At 38.6% G+C, this 20,365-nt stretch overlaps 1 protein-coding gene across 3 annotated transcripts; it reads left to right on the top strand.

The window, feature by feature from the left end:
• The first annotated feature begins 4,019 nt into the window (after positions 1 to 4,019).
• Positions 4,020 to 19,937, top strand: LOC143882247 (Pectinacetylesterase family protein). Of its 3 annotated transcripts, none has more exons than XM_077385743.1 (13): positions 4,020 to 4,417; positions 4,923 to 5,005; positions 5,697 to 5,826; positions 12,247 to 12,326; positions 12,735 to 12,821; positions 14,600 to 14,724; positions 14,865 to 14,925; positions 16,321 to 16,377; positions 16,469 to 16,546; positions 16,712 to 16,817; positions 17,547 to 17,692; positions 18,009 to 18,126; positions 19,456 to 19,937. In XM_077385743.1, exons 1-13 carry the CDS (start codon positions 4,111 to 4,113, stop codon positions 19,623 to 19,625), a joined length of 1,548 nt encoding a protein of 515 aa, XP_077241858.1. In that variant the 5' UTR covers positions 4,020 to 4,110; the 3' UTR covers positions 19,626 to 19,937. The 3 variants fall into 3 exon arrangements, with proteins under 3 accessions (XP_077241858.1, XP_077241860.1, XP_077241859.1); XM_077385745.1 differs by lacking the exon at positions 19,456 to 19,937 and adding an exon at positions 18,437 to 18,828 and having other exon boundaries at positions 4,024 to 4,417; XM_077385744.1 differs by lacking the exon at positions 19,456 to 19,937 and adding an exon at positions 18,437 to 18,828 and having other exon boundaries at positions 4,027 to 4,417; positions 18,009 to 18,122.
• The last annotated feature ends 428 nt before the right edge of the window (positions 19,938 to 20,365 follow it).

Here is a 20,365-nt window from a genome sequence, read left to right as displayed (position 1 = left end):
TGAGCTGTTTCTTGTCTTGGACAAAAAATTCCTGACAAGGAGGAGAAGAAACAGAGAATAAAGAAAGACATGTAAAAGGTTTTGTTGGGACCCAGGTAGAACTCACCCTTAAAAGCTAGTCGTTAAGGGGAGGGTGCCAAGTCCTTATAAGCCCTTCCACATCCAGTCAATTTAGCGTGGAACCCCCTACAATCTCCCCCTCCATGCGGAAGGAAGCAACGTGGGGAACTATGAGATCTTCCCAAAGGGATTTTTCTCGATCCTTGAGGATGGTACACCGTGGTTACCCCGCTCCAGCTTTGATACCACTTTTTGGGACCAAGTAGAACTCACCCTTAAAAGCGGGAGGGTGCCCAAGTCCTTATAAGCCTTCCACATCCTATGTCACAAATATCTCAATATTGTGTTGTTATCATTATATTTTGATAAAATGACAACATCCCAAAATAATTCCGAGATTTTAAAAATAGTGATATTTTCAATTTATCATAAAATATCTTGATAATAACCTGATATTTTTATTTTATATTCTTAAATTTAATATATCTATATATCTTTTAAATAATTTTATTTTTATCATTTTTCCCAATATAAACCTGAAAAAGTAAAAAATAAATAAATATATCTTGAGATTTTCCCTTGTTGAGAAATTCCTGAGAATGAAATTTGTGACGTAATCCACATCCAGTCACTTGTGTGAAACCCCCTACAATCTCCCCCACCTTACGGAAGGAAGCGACATGGGAACTATGAGATCTTCCCCGAGGGGTTTTCTCAGTCCTCAAGGGTACGCCAGGGTTACCACGCCCCGGCTTTGATACCACTTGTTGGGATCCAGGTAGGACTCACCCTGAAAAGCTACCCATTAACGGGAGTATGCTCAAGTCCTTATAAGCCCTTCCACATCCAATCACTTTTCCGATGTCAGATCTTTGTTTTCACGTGGAATCCCTGCTCTGTTTGGTTGCCAATAAAATTTTTGTCCTACGAAGTTTTAGTAAAATTTTGGTCCTATCCCATGTTTGGTTGCCTTTTAGCACTAGAATTTTTTTAATCCCACTCTTGTAATGATTGCCTTTTCATCCCATCCCAAAATAATCCCAGGAACCAAGATAATCCAGGAACCAAAAATAAGCTTGAGAAGAATTTTTTTCTTCCCAACAGTTCAAGCAACCAAACAAAGGTTTTTTTTTTTTTTTTTCCCCCACTATAGTCCGGTCAACCAAACATGTGATTTTTATTTTATCAGGATACTTCTAGGACTTGTTTTCTCCCACCAATCTCCTTGGATTTTTTTCCTCCCACATAAATCCCAGGAACCAAAAAAAACCCTGTAACCAGACAGAGCAAGGTTTAATCTAACAAGCATGCATTTCACCAAAGGTTAAATATCAGAAAGAAAGAAAGAAGATTTAAAGTTTGCATCCTCACACATACATTTTAGTATTTACTCACAATTACCATACATTATAAGCGCTATGCAAGATATAATTGTTATTACCCTTGTCCGAGGACTCGTGAGCATTTCAGTCTCCAGTCCAGCATGTTTGATAAAGGGGGCAAACTTCTGATCTCTGATGCTTCTGTGCTTAGAAAGTTCTAAGTGGATATGGAAGTTTTTTTACATGGCTCTAAGTAGTACCCAAGGTTTTAAATTTCGGTAGAAGCGCTCGGAATGTCGGATTTTTGTAAAGAAATAAAAATTAATATTTTATTGAAAATTTAGCTGAATTTCCAAAATTTCGACCAAAATTTGGTAAATTTCTTAGATTTCGACAATTCCGGTTTCGGTCCTGACCGAAATCCGAAATTTAAAACCATGGTAGTTCCATGTTCTAGACAGTTAGAATAAGTAAAGAAGAGCAGCAGTCAAGTACTAATGTTAAGTGGGACACGATATAAAGATGGTGTGCTTTGTTAACTTGAGATACCAATGAAAATTATGACCAGGCAGGCGGGTGCTCCAGTTTTTTGTTCAGGGCCTTTTGGATACATGGATTTTTTATAATTCAGTTACAAGCTAAACCTTGGATTTTGTAAGCTAAAACCTGGATTCTATTATCCCGAAAATGCACAATCCAGATTTTAGGCCTACCTTACCTTGGGTCTTTGATACCGTGTAAAAGTAGAAGGAATAGATTGGAACTTGTCTCTACTATAGATTGCAACTTCTCTCTTACCCATTATTGCACCCGGAGAGTATCAATATATAGAATGCGAATGTGTGTCCACGTTTTGGGAAGACCCAATAATACAAGGAATTTTGTCAAGTATGGTTGTAACCCATATTGGGAAGGTCATTCTCAATTTTGTTCCACGCGGAAAAGCAATGATCCCACATAAGAAAAGTGAGTGGATGCGGAAAGGCTTATAAGGATTTGGGCACCCTCTCCTTAATGTCTGGCTAGCTTGTAAGGAGCCTCTGGCTCTTCCTCAACTTGGGAACTCTTATGTGTAAGAGTTCTGCTTTCTTTTGTTGGGGACGCTCTTCTTCACCATCTTCTTCTTCCACCTCTTCTACGGAGGATGAGTACTCTATTTTAGACCCAACCCTTTCACTTTCCGCAGCTTTCTCGGGTGTGCTTCGCATGGGTTTTTGAACCTTAGCTTTCTCGAGTCGCCAACAACCTAAATCTAGAGTGAAGAAAAAAAAGCAGTAATATAGCTTCTTATACAAATTTTACTGTAATCTTCTCTAGTAAATTAATTGGAGATGGATGGTGTGTGATTTTCAGGATTGGATATTGATTTCCAAACCTGATTTGATACACATTAGATACAAATCATAAAACCAACAAAATTTGGGATTAGGTAAAGTTTTTATGATTGTTAATGGAAAAGGAGAAATTCAACGGTGCGTGGAGATTTTATATGGTGATTGGTGCCCGATCAGGCATGTACACTGGCGGGGTATCCACGCCTAAAATTTGATCCAACAACAGCCCACTTTTTCAACTCTTTAAGGAGCTGCTGTTGGATCGAATATCAACGGCAGATGCCCGGCCAGTGTACATGTGCCCGAGCGACCACCATATAATTTCTCTATGGTCCAGTATTTTTCAAAAAGTAATAGGATGATCTAAACCGTTCATTTATTAGGCCACAACGTAAGTAGGTTGGTTGTGCCCAAAAAATCATTTCCATATGATGATCCTAACCTTGCCATCTATAGATGGACTCCACATATTTATCCCATGGAAACCTCTATAGCATTACATTCTAGGCTTCTAGCCCAATACATGAACGGTTTGGATTATACTATGAAGTGGGAAATATAGTAATTTTAAAAATTACTGTACTAGAAGGCCACACATAGGGGTGTAAACGAGCCTAGCAGAGCTTGGCCAGGCTCGGTTCGGCTCGGCTCGTTAAGCTCAAAAGCTCGGCTCGGCTCGGTCAGGCTCGCGAGCCTTACTGAGCTTGGGTTATATTAAGTTCACACCCCTCATCTTCCCTGGACAGCCCTATATAGTGTAATTTCACTACTTTTTTTACACTATGGGGGGTGGTCCAAGTAACAAATGGGATTCCTAAAATGAAGTGACATATTTTGCCTCCCCTTTTCACTCCCTGGACAACCCTTTTAGTGTATATATTAATATATAATATATATATTTAAATATATTAAATTCTTAACGAGCCGAGCCTGGCCTAAATCGGGCTCGGCTCGGCTCGTTAAGGATTCGAGCCGAGCTCGAGCGAGCTTCCGAGCCCGAGCCAAAATTGACACCCTCAGCGACACACCATATAAAATCTCGTAGAGAAGATTAAGTTTGCAGAAAAAAAAACACTTCGCCTGTGTTTCAGGTTTTTCAACAGCCAGGGAAAGTTCTTGAACCCTGAGCGAGCATCCTTAGCATTCCTCTAAATTTCAACAAATTACCATTGGCCAAAATTTGTGGGACCCACCTGTCAAATCACAGATTCCATAACCTTTGGACCATCTCAACTTGCCCTCTTAATTAAAACACTCTCTCTCTCTCTCTCTCTCTCGTGTAGTTTGTATCAAAACTCTCTTCCGCGTGCGAAAAACAACGTGGTGGGCTTATCCTTGAGGATAAGGTCTGATTCTTTTTTCTCTCCATTTGTAACAAAATTTAATGAAAATTCATGCACGAAGGAGTGGCATTTTCTGTAAATTCATACACTAATAATGTCAGTTTCAAATTAGTTAAAGTTATATATGTACATATTTTTTTTTTCTCCGTTGTCATTTTGTCTACCTTCTTCATCTTCTTCTTCTTCCTTCTTCTTGTTGAGATAAATTTCATTGAAATGAGGATAAATTTCTCTGAAATGAGAAATCATTTCTCCATAATTTGGTTGATTTTGCTGAGTTTATATCCCTGGAGAGTTTACTCGGAGATGCTTCTGGTTAACATGACTCTGGTTAGAGGAGCTGAAGCTAGAGGAGCAGGCAAGATATTTAGAAAATCAAAATACTTGTATTTTTCTCCTCCCCTTGTTTTGGCACTTTCCACCCATTTCTCCTATTTAGTTTTTTTTTTTTTTTCCATTTATTTCTGTTGATTTATTTCATACTAACCAATTAAAATTTCTTAACAAGAGACTGGGTGGAAAGTACCAATGCAACAGGGATGTTTGAGTTCTTAGAGGATTTATAGTTTTTTTTTTTTCGAAAAGTACTGTACGGCTTTTACACATAGGATGATCCAAACCGTCCATTTGATCGGCCACAACGTAAATAGATTGTGCCCCAAAAATCATTTCCATAGGATGATTCCAACCCTGGAATCTATATACGTTTTCATAATATGGAGTTGGAGGGCTAGGATCATCCTATAAAAATGATTTTTTTGGGCACGACTTTTTAGTTGTGGCCCATCAAATGGACGGTTTAGATCATCCTATTGTGTAAGCCTTACAGTAGTTAATAAATGAAATTATTCTTTTGTTTGCAGTTTGTTTGGATGGAAGCTTGCCTGCTTATCATTTGGACAGAGGATGTGGATCAGGAGCACATAACTGGCTTCTGCAATTTGAGGTGAGAAAAAAATATTATTTGTACATAGAGGGAAATGATATCTCCACTCCTTTTTACACCTTCATTTGTCTTTTCCTAAATGTACTGCCATTTTTTTCATAGAAAAGACAAACAAGAGTGTAGAAATACACCAACTTTTGGAAAAGACAATCTAAATAGAGTGGGAATATAACCCAAGTGGTCTCTTGTATATGAGAAGTCTAAAATACCCTTATATAATGTACTCTTAAAGAAGCTCTGCGATCTAAAAAATGAGGGTAAATTTGTAAAGTTACATTATGCCAAAAGGAGCACATTTGGACCTTTTGACAAGTGGTATTCATTTTTCTTCTATGAATTTATTTCCGCTGCTAAAAGTAAAAGTCTGTTAAGAAAAAGAGTAGAGCATCCATTCTTTTTGGGGCCCACATGTGCAAGGTAGAGACTGGACTGAGGTTGGAGTACCAACTTTGGTAGTTAAGGGGCTTCTATCCATGCTGATTACCTATAAAAAAAAAAAAGAAAAGTATAAGCTCAGAGAGGAGTGTCATTATTAAAACAAGAGGGTCGATATCATCTCCCCTACCAATAGGCAGATATATATATATGTGGGGCCCATCCGACAATGCCTGTTATGTCTAAACAGCTGCCGCATGGGAGTGCCGATATCATTTTCTTCTATTACTAATTATTTTTTATTGATTTTTTGTAGGGAGGTGGGTGGTGTAATGATATAGAGTCTTGCTTAGAAAGAGCGAGAACACGTAGAGGATCCACCCGTCATATGAACAAGTTAGAGGTCTTCTCTGGAATCCTAAGCAACAATGCTTCATTAAATCCTGGTACGTTTTCTTCTATCACCATTTTTAAAGGGTCTGTTTGTATACATGGATTGTAAAATCCTAGATTTACCTAGCTAAAACCTGGATTTTACAATCGAGGTTTTAGCTTATAATGCAATTGGGTCCACCCAGATGATGTTGTTAAGATCTTAGTCGCCCATTTGATGGGCCCTTTACGATGACAAAATCTCAAAATTACTCTTACAAACAATCCCATCTATCCAATTGAAGAAATCTTCATATTTATATGAAAAATAGATTGGATCCACCCATGTCTCCGTCCATTCAAATCCCTCATCAATCGGGGATCAGATTAGGATGTTCTTCGGATCCTACTTATCATGTCTCGGTCACGATTCATTTTAAATCGGGCTGTCCATCAGAGTATCCTAGTAGGTGCTACTTACATTGCACACAATTAAATTTCTTATAAGAAGGCTAAGTGAGATCCACATTAGGGTCAATGGTTTTAGAAGGAAGACGACAGGACAACTCCTGACTTGACAGAGATGAATGACAAAATACTAAAAGTAAGAAATATAATAAATTCGGATTTAGGACAGTCAAGAGGGCCTTTGTAGTTGTCTAGGTGCGATTGGAAATTTTTTGGATCCGATGGTATGGATCCTTTTAATGTATCTAGATCCTGTCCAAGTTGGGACTAGGATGCTCAATCGGACCGCTTGAGTCCGTTGACACCCCAACTCACTAGGGGACTCGTGTGGTGAAAAGTAAACTAGAGGGTGTGGTCCGGGGAGAAAAGAGGGCAAATCTATCATTTTCCTTTGGCGGTGGGGTTAGAAACTTAGAACTTTGCTATGTTCACTTGTTTTCTTAGGAAAGGAAAATAAAAATTTTTCCGAGAATCTGACATGGCATTAGGAAAAGAAATCCAAGGAATCTGTGCAGGAAAAGGTTTCCCTGGACTATTCACTTGCGCAGGAAAAAGTTTCCAGGGAAACTGCTTGCCCTTCCTTTTGCATTAGTTTTTTTGGGAAACGAAATCCAAGTGTTTTTTGTAGGAAATGAAATCCCTAAGGCTCTGTTTATTTCTTTTCCTTGGTGCTGTTTTTCTGGAAAACAGCCTTTTTTTTCCATGACATGACCTTGACAAGACAGAATTTCTGTGTTCACTTCTTTTCCAGGAAAAACTATTATCGGATATGGAATTTCTTATTTAAAGGCTAAAAATGACGTGGAAATTGACTTTTTCCCTCTTACTTGAGATTTGCTTTCCGATTAAATATATCAGAAAGAGAATTTCCAGAGAAAACGAAGCCTTTTCCTCTTCATTCCTTTCCCTTCTGTCATGTCACCTGGAAAGAAAAGGAAAACGAAATCTTTTCCTTTCCTTTCCGGGGAAAAGAAGTGAACAGAGCCTATAGGGGGAGAAATGAGCTTTTCCATATCATTTTTTGACTTGTTGTAGAAATGCCACAAGTGTAATTCTATTTTCCTGGGAAAGCAAGTGAACACTAGAATTCTGTCTTATAAAAGGAAAAAAGAGGTTGTTTTTCTGGGATTTGCTTTCCCGGGAATGCAAGTGAACAGAGCCTAGAGAACTTAGAACATGTAAAACGAAGTTCGAATCGAGACACACAACCTGCAACTTTGTCTGACACGGAAAAGAGCTTACGAGCAACACAAGAAAAGTATATTCGCTGTTCGTTTCTGCATGCGCGAGTCACGACAACCCCAACCGACAAAATAATTTCTCATTAAAAGCCTCTACAAACCAACATAGCTTGACTTGTCTTCGGTGGGCCCAAAACAAAGCCTTTAGAAGAAAAAAACACTGATTCTTGATAGAGGGATATAATAAGTGCCAATTTAAAGGAGATGGGACCCACATCCTCACTACCAACAAAAAGTAATTGGGGCCACATCTTTGAATGATCTAAGCCGTTTAAATAGGCAGGATCTCTACGCATTATTAAGATCCATGAACACATTTCAGAATCCGAAATCATTTCCAATCTGATCCAAACAACTCCATATTCATAACTTTTAATATTATTTCAGGAGTATTTTAGTAAAAATAAGCCGCATGCTTTTTTTTTTTGAACTACTCTTACTTTTCAATATTGTGTTATTCATCTCTCCCAAGTAAGGGTGTCAATTTTGGCTCTGGCTCGGAAGCTCACTCGAGCTCGGCTCGAATCCTTAACGAGTCAAGCCCGATTTAGGCCAGGCCAGGCTCGGCTCGGCTCGGCTCGTTAAGAATTTAATATATTTAAATATATATATTATATATTAATATATACACTAAAAGGGTTGTCCAGGGAGTGAAAGGGGGAGGCAAAATATGTCACTTCATTTTTGGAACCCCATTTGTTACTTGGACCACCCCAATAGTGTAAAAAAAGTAGTCAAATTACACTAGATAGGGCTGTCCGGGGAAGATGAGGGGTGTGAACTTAATATAATCCGAGCTCAGTAAGGCTCGCGAGCTCGGCTCGGCTCGGCTCATTTACACCCTTACTCCCAAGTCTCTGCAACTCTCCCCTTGTTCTGAGAATTTTTAATTGTGTACAATGTAGGTAGGACTCACAAGGATACTCCGGTTGACCGTCCGATTTGAAATTAATCATTATTCAGGCACGGGAAGGAGGATCCGAAAACAACCCAAATCTGAGCTGATTGTGTGCTTTTTTGAGTCACTGTATTTCTGCTGAAATACACGCCCAACATCATATATAAAGTCTCTCCTTAATGGTCTAGTCTTTAGGGTGAAGGGCGGTCCATGCAAGTGCAACAAAATATATGGTGGGGCCCGTATTAATGCTCTATTTAAAGGGAAATAACAAACTCACCCCGCCCCCTTTTTAACTTGGGACGGCGCTTCTATTGTAAAAGAGTAGTCATAAATACACTACAAGGGGCTGTCCCAAGTGAAAAAGGGGGCGAATATATATCATCACTTCTCTATTTAAACCATCTATTTTTATGCTTCAGCACGTCTATGGGTCGTTCCCCAAAAATCTTATAAACCTAACCTTCCAAATTGTAGGGATTTTTTTTTACAGGGGGCCATACATTTTATACCTCCACATATCAAAGGATTGGAGTCTTTCCATGGTGAATATTTTTGGGGCACAACCTATCTATGATGATTTTCAAGGAATGAGCGGTTTAAATCACCCAATAATATAGTCCCCACCATAATTTCAAGTTAGGATGACCTATGAAGAAGACTACTTGAAAAGGGCTACCCGATTAAAAAGCCAGAGTGAAAGCTGTTGATGTAAAGTTGCAACAAAGTAGGCTTTAAGGAGCAACCTGTGGAAAGGGCTACCTGAAAAAAAAAGAAAAAGAAAAGTAGGAGTGAATGCCGCCACAAAGTGGGCTGCCAAAGAATGCATATACGAAAACGTAGTGAAATGTTACAGTCCTAAGTGGTGCCCTGCCTAGGTATAGGAAGGAACTATGCTAGTACCGGAAAGGTTTCAAAGGCCTAACCTAACATGTTACATAAGTCTAGGGTTTTTTGGTATATTGGTTGCGAACATACACTAATTACAAGAATTTCTAAATGGTGTTGCTATGAGCCTATATTAAAAAAGAAATACACTGGGGCACACACATCAACCATCCAAACCATTCATCTGTTGGTCTCCAAGGTAAATAGGCTGCGGGCCCATAAATCATATATCATCTCCATGAGATTTTTAAATGTGTCATCTCTCTATAGATTTTCTCGATAGATGGGGCCTGGGGGTTAAAGAATCATCCTATGAAGAAGATTTGAAGAGGATGGACAATCTAGGCTGGGCCCAACAAATGAATGGTTTTGATCAACAAATAGATTTTCTCATGAGTCGTATGGGCTTTGGGGGTCGGTGGACCCGGAACTGCTTATCGTCCGCCTGGTTTTCTGTCCTCATCAACGGATCAGCAAAAGGATTCTTCAAATCTTCTAGAGGATTGTGGCAGGGCGATCCTCTCTCTCCTTTTCTTTTCTTGATTGTGGCCGAATCACTGTGCAGACTGCTGAAAAAAGGAAGTGAGTTGGGGCTATATCAAGGGTTCCTTATTGGCGAGAGTAAGGTGGAAGTATCGCTTCTTCAGTTTGCGGATGACACTCTTCCGTTCTGTTCTCCGGTCATATCCCAGATTCTTAACCTTAAAGCTATGCTTCGTTGTTATGAGATGGTTTCGGGTCAAAGATCTAATTTCACAAAATCTCGGTTGTTCGCGATCAACGTTTCTGAGAGCGATGCATCATTTTTCGCCGGAATTATGGAGTGTGGATTAGATGTCTTTCCAGCAACCTATCTGGGTCTTCCTCTTGGTGTGGGTCGACCGAAACACAACCTATGGGCTCCTATTATTCAAAGGATTGAGCGACGTTTGGCCACCTGGAAGCGCCGGTTGGTTTCCAAAGGAGGTAGATTAGTGCTTATAAAGGCCGTTCTATCCAATATGCCGATATATTTTCTATCTCTTTTTCAATGTCCCGCCTCGGTTGCTAAACGCATCGAACAAATTCAGAGACGCTTCCTGTGGGGCGGATCAGGGTCTTCCAAGGGGGTCTCCCTGATTAAATGGAGTATGGTCTGCTTGCCTACTAAAAATGGAGGTTTGGGTATCAGGAGGGTTCAGAGTTTTACCAGGCCCTTATGGGCAAGTGGCTGTGGAGATTTGGCGAAGAACAATTCTCTTTGTGGGTCCGGGTCATTGGAAGTAAGTATGGTTCAGATCATGGGCATTGGGACTCTATTGATAATTTTAAACTCAAAGGTCTCACGGTTTGGAGGGACATCTTGAAGTTGAAGTCGTTATTTGCTCCTGGCGTCCGATTCAGAGTATATAAGGGGGATCGGATTCGGTTCTGGCAGGATCCTTGGTGTTCGGACGATCATCTTCAAGTGATGTTTCCTGACTTATTCATCGTTTCATCTCAGAAAGAGGCCTGGGTATCAGAATGTTTTGCAAGGGAACATGGAAGGTGGCTTGGTCTCCTAAGTTTCGCAGAGACTTCTTTGTTAGGGAGTTAAACTCTTACAGCGCCCTCCTCTCCTTATTGGATTCTTGCTTCATCAAGTCTTCGGGCGTAGATCGTCGGATTTGGATTTGGAATCCTTCGGGGATATTTTCAGTCAAATCTTTTTATAACCATCTGATCCCTTCTTTAGTGGAGCATGTGTCCTCCTCGGTTTGGAGACAATCTTGCCCTCCGAGAGTTGCTTTCTTTGGGTGGTCGGTTAGCTGGGGCCGCATTCAAACTATGGATTTTTTGAGGAAACGAGGAATGTGGTTGGTAGATCACTGTCCTCTATGTTTATCCGCTGGGGAATCCATTGACCACCTTTTCATACACTGTAAGGTTGCTCGCCATATTTGGGGTCTTATTTTTTCTCGTTTTGGAATCAGTTGGGTCCCCTCCAACTCTATGGCTGAATTCATTCAGAGTTGGGCCTGGACTCCTTGGAAAAGGAAAGGCAGAACGCTGTGGAAGATGTGTCTCCTGGCCTCATGGTGGTTCTTGTGGAAAGAGAGGAATGCTCGTATCTTTGAAGGGAAGGCTAGATCTCCCTATTGGATTTATATTCAGTTGATAGCTGCGGTCATATCCTGGGCTCGAAGCCTTCCCCTGTTTCGTTTTGTTTCAGCTTTCGACCTCTGGGAAGGATGGTCAATCATATGCTTGGAATCGGCTACCAAAGTGAAAATCCTCCCCTCCTGGATTCCTCCTCCTCCGGGGTCCCTGAAACTTAACTTTGACGGATCGTCTATCGGCAATCCAGGAATGGCAGGAGTAGGGGGGTTATGTAGAAACCACAAAGGGGAAGTCCTCTGGGCCTACTCGGGGCCTATCGGAGTGGCAGACTCAAACGAGGCAGAGGCCCGAGCCGTTCATAGCGGGCTTCTCTCGATGCCTCATCTAGAGTGCGACAAAATTATCGTCGAAGGGGATTCCTTAAATGTTATTCGCTGGCTTTCGGGTAACGCTTCTCCCCCTTGGCGATTTTTGCATCTCTTAGAGGAAATAGAGGACAGAGCTAAGGGCTCCTCAATAGTTTTTCGCCATGTCAGGAGATCAGCCAATGCGGAAGCAGACACCCTTGCCAAGAAAGGAGTCTTTCGGGCCGCGTTTGAGTGCTTTGACTATCTACCTCCTTGAATTATTGTACTGCTATCTTTGTATTATCTTTGTTCCTTCAGGACCACCTCGATTCTGTTTTTACATATATATATATATATATATATATATATATATATATATATATATATATATATATATATATATATTCTGTTGCTCTTTTAAAAAAAAAAAAAAACTATTATGGCTATCCTAAGTCGCCCTTAAACTACTTTTTTATTTCATAATTTTCATTGACTAATCCAAAAATAATTTAAAAATTACATATTTATAAGCAACAATCCCTTAAAAACTAATTTAGCTATCTTTTTGTGTAGATTTCTACAATTGGAACCGAGTGAAGCTTCGGTACTGCGATGGGGCCTCTTTTGCTGGTGACTCCCTCTTTCAAAACAGAGTAAGTTCCTCTGTATCCCTTTCAATTGACCAAAATACCCTTACAAAATCTTATAGTTGAAGGGTCATTGTCGTCACTTTCGAGCCAAATTTTTGCTTGGGCAAGCTACCATTTAGCTGGAAATTTATTTTCAAAACTTTCTATGTCTTTTACAGAAAAAAAAAAAAAAAAAGATATCTTGAACCAACCCTATTCAATTTTTATACAAAAAATTTCCCATCGGAAATGTTTTTCTTGCAATCCAAACAGGGCTCAATTCCAGTGAGAAAAATTCCAAATAAAAGAGATTGGTGGCAAAATCAAAACCATGTAGCTGGCATGACAAGCCCCTTAAGATCATACCTTATATTGTAAGACTATTTTTCACAGACTGAAATGAGCTGTTTGTGTGTGTGTGTGTGTGAACAGACAACATCACTTTATTTCAGAGGGCAAAGGATTTGGCATGCCATTGTTCTTGATCTTCTCCCTAAAGGATTGAACCTTGCACATAAGGTGGGACCCCCTTTCCTTTATTTTTTATATTTCCACATCATGTTGTATGCATATATGCAGAAATAAATACATATCAATTAAACCAACAAAATGCATGTACAACATACACACATGTTGTCTATGTAGGCATACATATCATGCACATATACGTAATCCCATTACATAGATGTTAGTATACCATATGGGTGCAAATTTGGCCCTATCAGCCCTGACCCGCCTTGAGCCGGAACAGGGTCAGGACTGGATTTTCCAATCCTGAGGGAGGGTCAGGGTTCATTTTTTTAGACCCTTACTCAGGTCGGGTCGGGTTCTGGGTTAATGCCTCGGGTACCGTGACCCCGCCCGACCCTAAGTTTTCTATTATAGAATTGAACCATCTGTGCATGTTTCTTTTGCTAATGTTTTCTATTATCTTGGATTGATGTTTCTTTAGATTATTATTATTAATTGTCTCTGTTGTCCGTCATGTTGTTGAATTCATATTGTCTTATTTTGTTCCCTTTCTCTGATCATTTTGTTCTATATGACAAGTGGTTGCTTTATTTTTGGCACTCTTAACAGGTATTTGCACTGGGGTCAATTAGGGCCGGCCCGGTCCGGCCCAATTAGGGCCAATCAGGGCAGGCCAGGGCCAGCACTGACCCCTGTAGGGCGGGCAATGGGTTGCGGTTTTCCAGCCCTGACCCTGGGTCAGGGCGAGTTAGGGCCGAGATAATGGGATCCAGGGTTGGGCTAGGGTTTTGAAAAACCCGACCCTGTTGCAGCCCTAGTATACCATATGCATAGTTACTACCATGAAATAATTGATAGCTTGTTTCTTGCTAATTTCATTGTACATGTAGATAACTAGGAACAAGGAGTGGCCAAAAAACGGCATAATTATGCATGTATACATCCATGCATATATATCCATGAATGTATGTACATTATTTGTGCATCAGACATGTATATATGCATGCATATACATGTATGCTTTACGTTTGTTAATGTATTTGCATCATGTCATGTATGTGAACTCCTCGAATCAATCATCGACTCACTCGAGTAGACTCTCTTTTACCTTTCTGTTTGTTTTGGATTTTGAGAACCAACTGCAAGTCCAAAAATGATTAATGGACTCAAAATTAAGACACTGTTTGTTTTGGATTTTGATAATTTTGAGTCCAAAACTGACGAATGCAATTTTGAGTACAATAATCTGTTTTGGACTCAACATCGATTCTCAAAATCCAAAACGAACACGGCCTTAAAACATAAATTTGAGTCCAATAATCAGTTTGGGAGTCAGTCGGTTCTCAAAATACAAAACAAACAGGGCCTTGCTGAACTAATGTCTAGTTCTTGCTAATTTCATTGTAAAGTAGGAACAGTGAGTCACCACAAAACTGCATAATTGTGCATGTATATCATGAATATATGTATGTATATTATCTGTGCATCATGTATATACGTATACACACATATACAAATATGTTTTACATTTTTTATGTATTTGTATCATTACATGAATGTATATACCACTATCTGATTGTAAGAACTCCTTGAGTCAAATCATCGACTCACCCAAGTCGACTCAGTTTTACCTTGCCGAGTTCTAGTCTGATTATGAGATTTGTCATATCAAATCAATCAATATCTCTTTTAATCCATTGGAATTAACTGAAAATTTGGCCTCATCAAGCATTGACTCGCCCGAGTCGACTCTTTTTTACATTGGCCGAGTTCTCATCTGAGTCTGACTTTTTAAATGCTGAATTGTGAACCTTCTTTCTCTTCAGGCTCTGCTTTCAGGTTGTTCAGCTGGGGGTCTAGCAACTTTTCTGCACTGTCATAATTTCACAAGGATTCTACCCAAAACAGCCAGTGTGAAATGCCTAAGTGATGCTGGATTTTTCCTTGATGTGTAATTTTTCCACCTTCAAACATTCATAACATCAATGCTCTTAATCTAGTGTTACAAGTGTTATTTTTCTGTCAAGTGTTTCAAATCCTATATCTAAGATTTTTTTTTCATGTACTGAGTTATTTGGAATTTGTTTTCAGGCGAGATGTATCCGAGATTCACTCCATAAGATCCTTCTTTGGAAGCCTAGTTACTGTACAGGTGTGACATACAACAATGCCATTTATTATGAAGAAAAGTGTTCTAGTTTTAAGTACATTCAACATTAGGAAATTTGTCTGGCCAAGTTGGAATTCCACCAAGTCAATTCGGTTATGGCCCCAACAAAGCACAAGTGTACATGACTCGACCGAGTTTTTCATTCACTGGGCTGAGTCCAAAAAATCTCATATACAATCCCCATTCTTTTCTTGTTTTATCTTATATATAGCATTTCTTCGAGGTAATTCATTGATTCATTCGACTTGCTTTTTTTTGACAAAGGTAACGATTTATTAAAACAATAAAAATGGATTACAAGCGCACTTCCGAGGGTAAATATTGCCCCATAAACAAAGATTCGCTAGAAGCTACTAATCGTTGGTACTTTTAGGTACAAGAGAAAAGTAAATAGAACCATACACACAAAGATCTTTTATCTCGTCCAATAGATTGGCGAGTCTCCACGGACCGGTGTGAATCTCTTTAGCCCACAAACCTGTATTTGAAGAGTTGCTTTCCACTTCCAACCTTCCCTCCATTTGGTTAATAAAGATAGATAATCCTTTGTGGAGAGCACGAACCTCGGCTTCAGTAGAACCACTAATTCTGATAGGTCTAGCAAAAGAATAGATGATGTTGCCCAAAGAATTCCTAAAAACGCCCTATGCCCTCCATGCCTGGGTTGCAGGGAGCAACCATCGACATTGAGTTTGATGACATTAGTAGGAGGAGGATTCCACTTCGCTACCACTAGTTTTAGGAACACTACCTTTCAAAATTGTATCCCAATTCTTTATAACAATGTTCGCAGAGTATCCTCTCTCCTGCGAATGGTTTGGAGATCTGTTCGACTTGCTCGAGTCAGAAATAACTCAACCAGGCATCCGGGAGAGCTCCAAGTTGAGTCCAAGTACATTGCATATTTACATTAAATTGATAGAAGAAAAAATGTGATGATAAGTAGAAAGTGAAAAAAAAAACTATGTTAAGCTGTTACTATCTGCTAAAACCCATTCCTATATTAACCATTAAGTGTTGCCTCTTGTGCATAGTTTCAAAACTCCCCATGTCATCGTGTACTCCCCCGAGTCAACTCCCATTTATACCTTGGTAGCATTCTTGTCCAAGTCCTCATTTTGCCCTACAAAGTCAATCAAAACTTCTTTGACTCTCCCAAGTTATGACTGCGTCAACCGAGCACTCAACTTCATCAACCGAGTACTCAACCTCTTCGTGACAAGTCAAGTAGGATTTTCTTTAGCCGCTTTGTGACCCACATCCGTATTTCGAAACACTAGTCTCATGTTCTTCCCTCTTCCATGTTATACTATATTTCTTTTTCTTTTTAGTGTTGATTCTAATGTTTCTTTTACAAATGAAAACTTTATTATGCAGGGGGTTGAACAAAATCTGGATAAAAACTGCACCACTTCTCTTGACAATCCATCTATGGTTTGAATTCTCATATCTGACCCCAATAAATAGTTGATTACCAAGACTTTGATCTTTCTAACTCCTAACTGATCTTTTCAATTCTATGCAGTGCTTCTTCCCACAGTATGCATTGAAATTTATTCAGACTCCTTATTTTATCTTAAATTCAGCATATGATGTATACCAAGTAAGCACTCCCATGCATATTTATGTGTTGCTTGCAAATATCTTGCACTTTGATTACTATTTTTTTCTTTTCATGCTTAAGATTACTACACCTTGTTCATGTAATCTCTAAATGTTCTTGCAAGTTGCAACTACTAAAAAGGTTTAAATATTTTTGTGCCTGTAGTTTCATCATATATTAGTTCCATCATCGGCCGATTCCCATGGACATTGGCTTTACTGCAAGCTTAATCCTGCAGCATGTACTCCAAACCAAATCACCATCTTGCAAGGTTGTATGATCTTAATTACCAAGTTTTGAAACTTTCTTTGTCTTTCCATTGATTCAATTCAAATATCCTGAAGGCACAGGCATTTCTAAATTCTTAGTGAAGTCATGCCAGTTTTTATGACAGAAAGTGAAATTCAACTACACATCATTCTTGTTGTTGCTTACTCATTTCCTACCAAATCCAAATCTTATCATGTTCATTAAAGAGTATTAAGATGGTTTGCAACACAGTTACCCCACAAACTTCCTAGTTTGATGGGAAGCTCGCTTCTGAAGCTAAGTTCTTCTCGCTTCCCAAAATACACTTCTATGAGTTTTTTCTTAATTAAGACTACGTGTTGCATTTATGTGATTATTTTTTCCTAAAAGAGTATTTGTCATTTTAATAATTTGAAAGGAGCGTATTTAGAAACAGAGTGTATTTAAAACTTAAAAACTCATTAAGTATCATATGAAACTTATATGGATCTTTTTCCCAAAAATAAAAACTTTAAAACAACATGAATAAATTAACTCAAGATTTCATTTCATCTTGGTCATATCTTGTGCGAATTGATTTCTTCTATCTACTTCCAAATGTACTTGTGTTTTGGCATCAGTCATCCAATTCTTATACCATAACTGTCATACCACTGCACAAATTCAATACGCAAATTGTCCATTTCACCATTACTTTTTGAGTAAAACACCAGGTTTTCCTCATTAACTAATGAAAATTCTTGTCCTACAGGTTTCAGAGATGAAATGCTTGCAGCTCTAAGAGTCTTTGAAGTTTCAAGGAATGGAGGGATGTTTATAAACTCATGTTTTGCTCATTGTCAGAGTGAGTTGCAAGAGACATGGTTTGCACCTGATTCTCCAAGAGTACACAACAAGGTATTTAAAATCATAGGGACTCTGATTAGTTGTTACATGTTGATCTCATTAACCTACATGTCACAGATGTTAGTATTTGTAGCATTTCTGGTTATCTGCAGATTGCTCCCATCCATGCAACTTAAGTTCAGAGAACATGGACAAAATCATAAGTTTTATGGAGAAAATTGACATATGTAATCTTTTCCACAGTTACAAGAAAATAAATTTGTTACCAATTGAAACTGAACTTTTAACTTGCCGAGTCCTGCGAAAGTTTGTTGTTTTAAGAACTTATGATTTTAGTGGGGAGTAATCGCCTGGTTACTGCATGCAGACAATTGCAGAGGCTGTTGGCGATTGGTATTTCGAGAGGAAGGTCGGTAAGGAAATCGACTGCCCGTATCCCTGTGACAATACCTGTCACAACCTGATACCATCAACACAAAAGGCAGGTATTCTTGTTTGGTTATAGATCAAGGAATAAGTATTAATTCATTTGTCCAAAACCCTATTTTTTATACAAATCCTGGGTAAACATACACTTTGCTATCTTAATCCATTGATAGGTAGAGAAGTTAAAAAGAGAAATATATATTTTCCTAAAAAAAAATTGAATATTTTCTTGTAAGTTCAGAAGTGTTCAAACTATTGAAGATGATGTTACGTGTGAACCCGAACCTAAGTTTTATTGTAAGCTTAGAAGTGTTACAAAGCTCTTTTTTGCTGCCGATCCATCGGAGAGCTAATTATGAATGGTTGCAGGTCTTGGAGAAGAAAAGGAGTAGAGAAGGATTTGAGTAATTTAGGATCTTTACCTGTTGGAAGGTAATGAAGCTGTTAACTGGCTTGCAAATGAAGGACTTGATAGAGAAACAAATTGGGTTTGGGATATACACATCCCAATCAAATATCTATGTTCATTGATGAAGTTCTGATTCATGTAGTATAGATTATTCTTTCTTATTATTTGATAAAGCTGGTGAAGATCTCTGCCTTAAGCAGAACAAGGTATCTTTGCCTCTGATCTCTTGTAACTGTATAAAGCAACTGCAAGGAATGCAGCATTTAGGCGGATTGAATTATACATGGAATATTACTTTCTCATTAAAAGGAATTATATAAATTAAAGTACCTTTATGTTCTTTATAATTGAATCATTCATTCCTATCCAAACAAGGAAAGACGTCTCCAATGTCTTGCACGTTGCATTTGACAATTTTCAACATGCTATTAAGGCGAATAAAAGAACAAGGAAATAAATCTCCAATGTCTTGCACATTGCATTGATAATTTTCAACATGCTATTACGGTGAAAAAAGAACGATTTTGCACCTGTTACTGATTTTACCAGATTGACAGTGCCAGTTCTCACTTTTAATTTTTTTTTGTTGCAATTCCAACAAGCTTCCATATTAATATTAATCACTTCTTGTTTATATTCTTGGTTCATGATTGCCCTTATATCCTTAGTTTCGCCCATAGTTGCCAGGGTGGGAAACAGATTCGGGAAGCGAAACGGGTAACGGAAACGGGAAAACGAGAAAAGGGAAACGCAAGAAAAAAAATAGAGGAGAAACGAGAAACGGGAAAACAAGAAAAAATCATACGAGAAACGTCTTAGGAAAGACATTAAAAACGTTTCAGAAATGATAGAGAAACATGAATGAAAACGCATGCGAAACACAAGGAAAACATGAAATATATGGTTTTGTAAATTTAAATTTTGTTTAGTTCAAATTTCTATTTGGATATTTCTTACTTTTTGTTTTTAATACAGTCAGGAGCGGAGCAAAGCATATACACTTGGAGGAGCCGGACTAATTTACGCATTGCCTGCATTAGTCATTGGCGTGGGGCGAGGCTATATGTCCCTCCACCCCTGATTACGTTATATGTTGTTGTTTTCTTTTTTAATATCTATTCCACAATTTTTTCTGTTTTTTTAAAATGATTTTTGTAAGTTTCACACATATTTCCACACGTTTCACAAACGTTTTCTACAAGTTTTCCATACGTTTTTCATGTTTTTCAAGTAAATTTCTTATATGTTTCTCATGCATTTCGGAAATGAGTTTCCACCTTTCCGAAATTCATTTTTGGGGAAACGAGTTTCCTACCTGTCCAAGGAGTTTCCAGCTACTACTTTCTCCTGTGTTGTGTAGACGTCTTGTATATTGACAGTGAATCATAGAACACAGATGTTGGTCGAGCTAATATTGAAATAGTGAAACTCTTCTCCCGTGGGCATAGCCACACTGTTGAACCAAGTAAATTTTGCATTTCGTAGTTTATGTGTTTGTGATTCTTGCATTTTATCTTATTATTAGCTGCACATCAAGTCTGATTCTATTTTGAGAGATATTAGAGATCTCTCAGTTTGCAACATGCTGAGTCAATTTTATTTTACCATGTCAAATTTTTGTCCGAGTCCACATTTTGCCATACAAAGTCAATCAAAATTCCTTAGACTCTTCTGAGTTAAGACCGTGTGAACCAAGTACTCGGTCGTGTAAACCGAATACTCGGTCCATCACCTCGAGTCGACTAGGATTTGCTTTGACCCGTTTTGGCCTGCGTCCACATTTTAAAACAATGCTTACATGTAAAGGTTGTAACTTTTGGCAAATAGGAATCTATATTTAGGCTCTATTTCTTTCGACATAAATCAGATGACATCAAATTTTACAACCA

This window comes from Tasmannia lanceolata, unplaced genomic scaffold, assembly GCF_043159265.1.
Source record: "Tasmannia lanceolata isolate RefF3 unplaced genomic scaffold, GAP_Taslan_0.1 ptg000007l, whole genome shotgun sequence".
Taxonomy (NCBI): Eukaryota; Viridiplantae; Streptophyta; class Magnoliopsida; order Canellales; family Winteraceae; genus Tasmannia; species Tasmannia lanceolata.
This window is presented reverse-complemented; position numbering and strand designations above follow the sequence as displayed.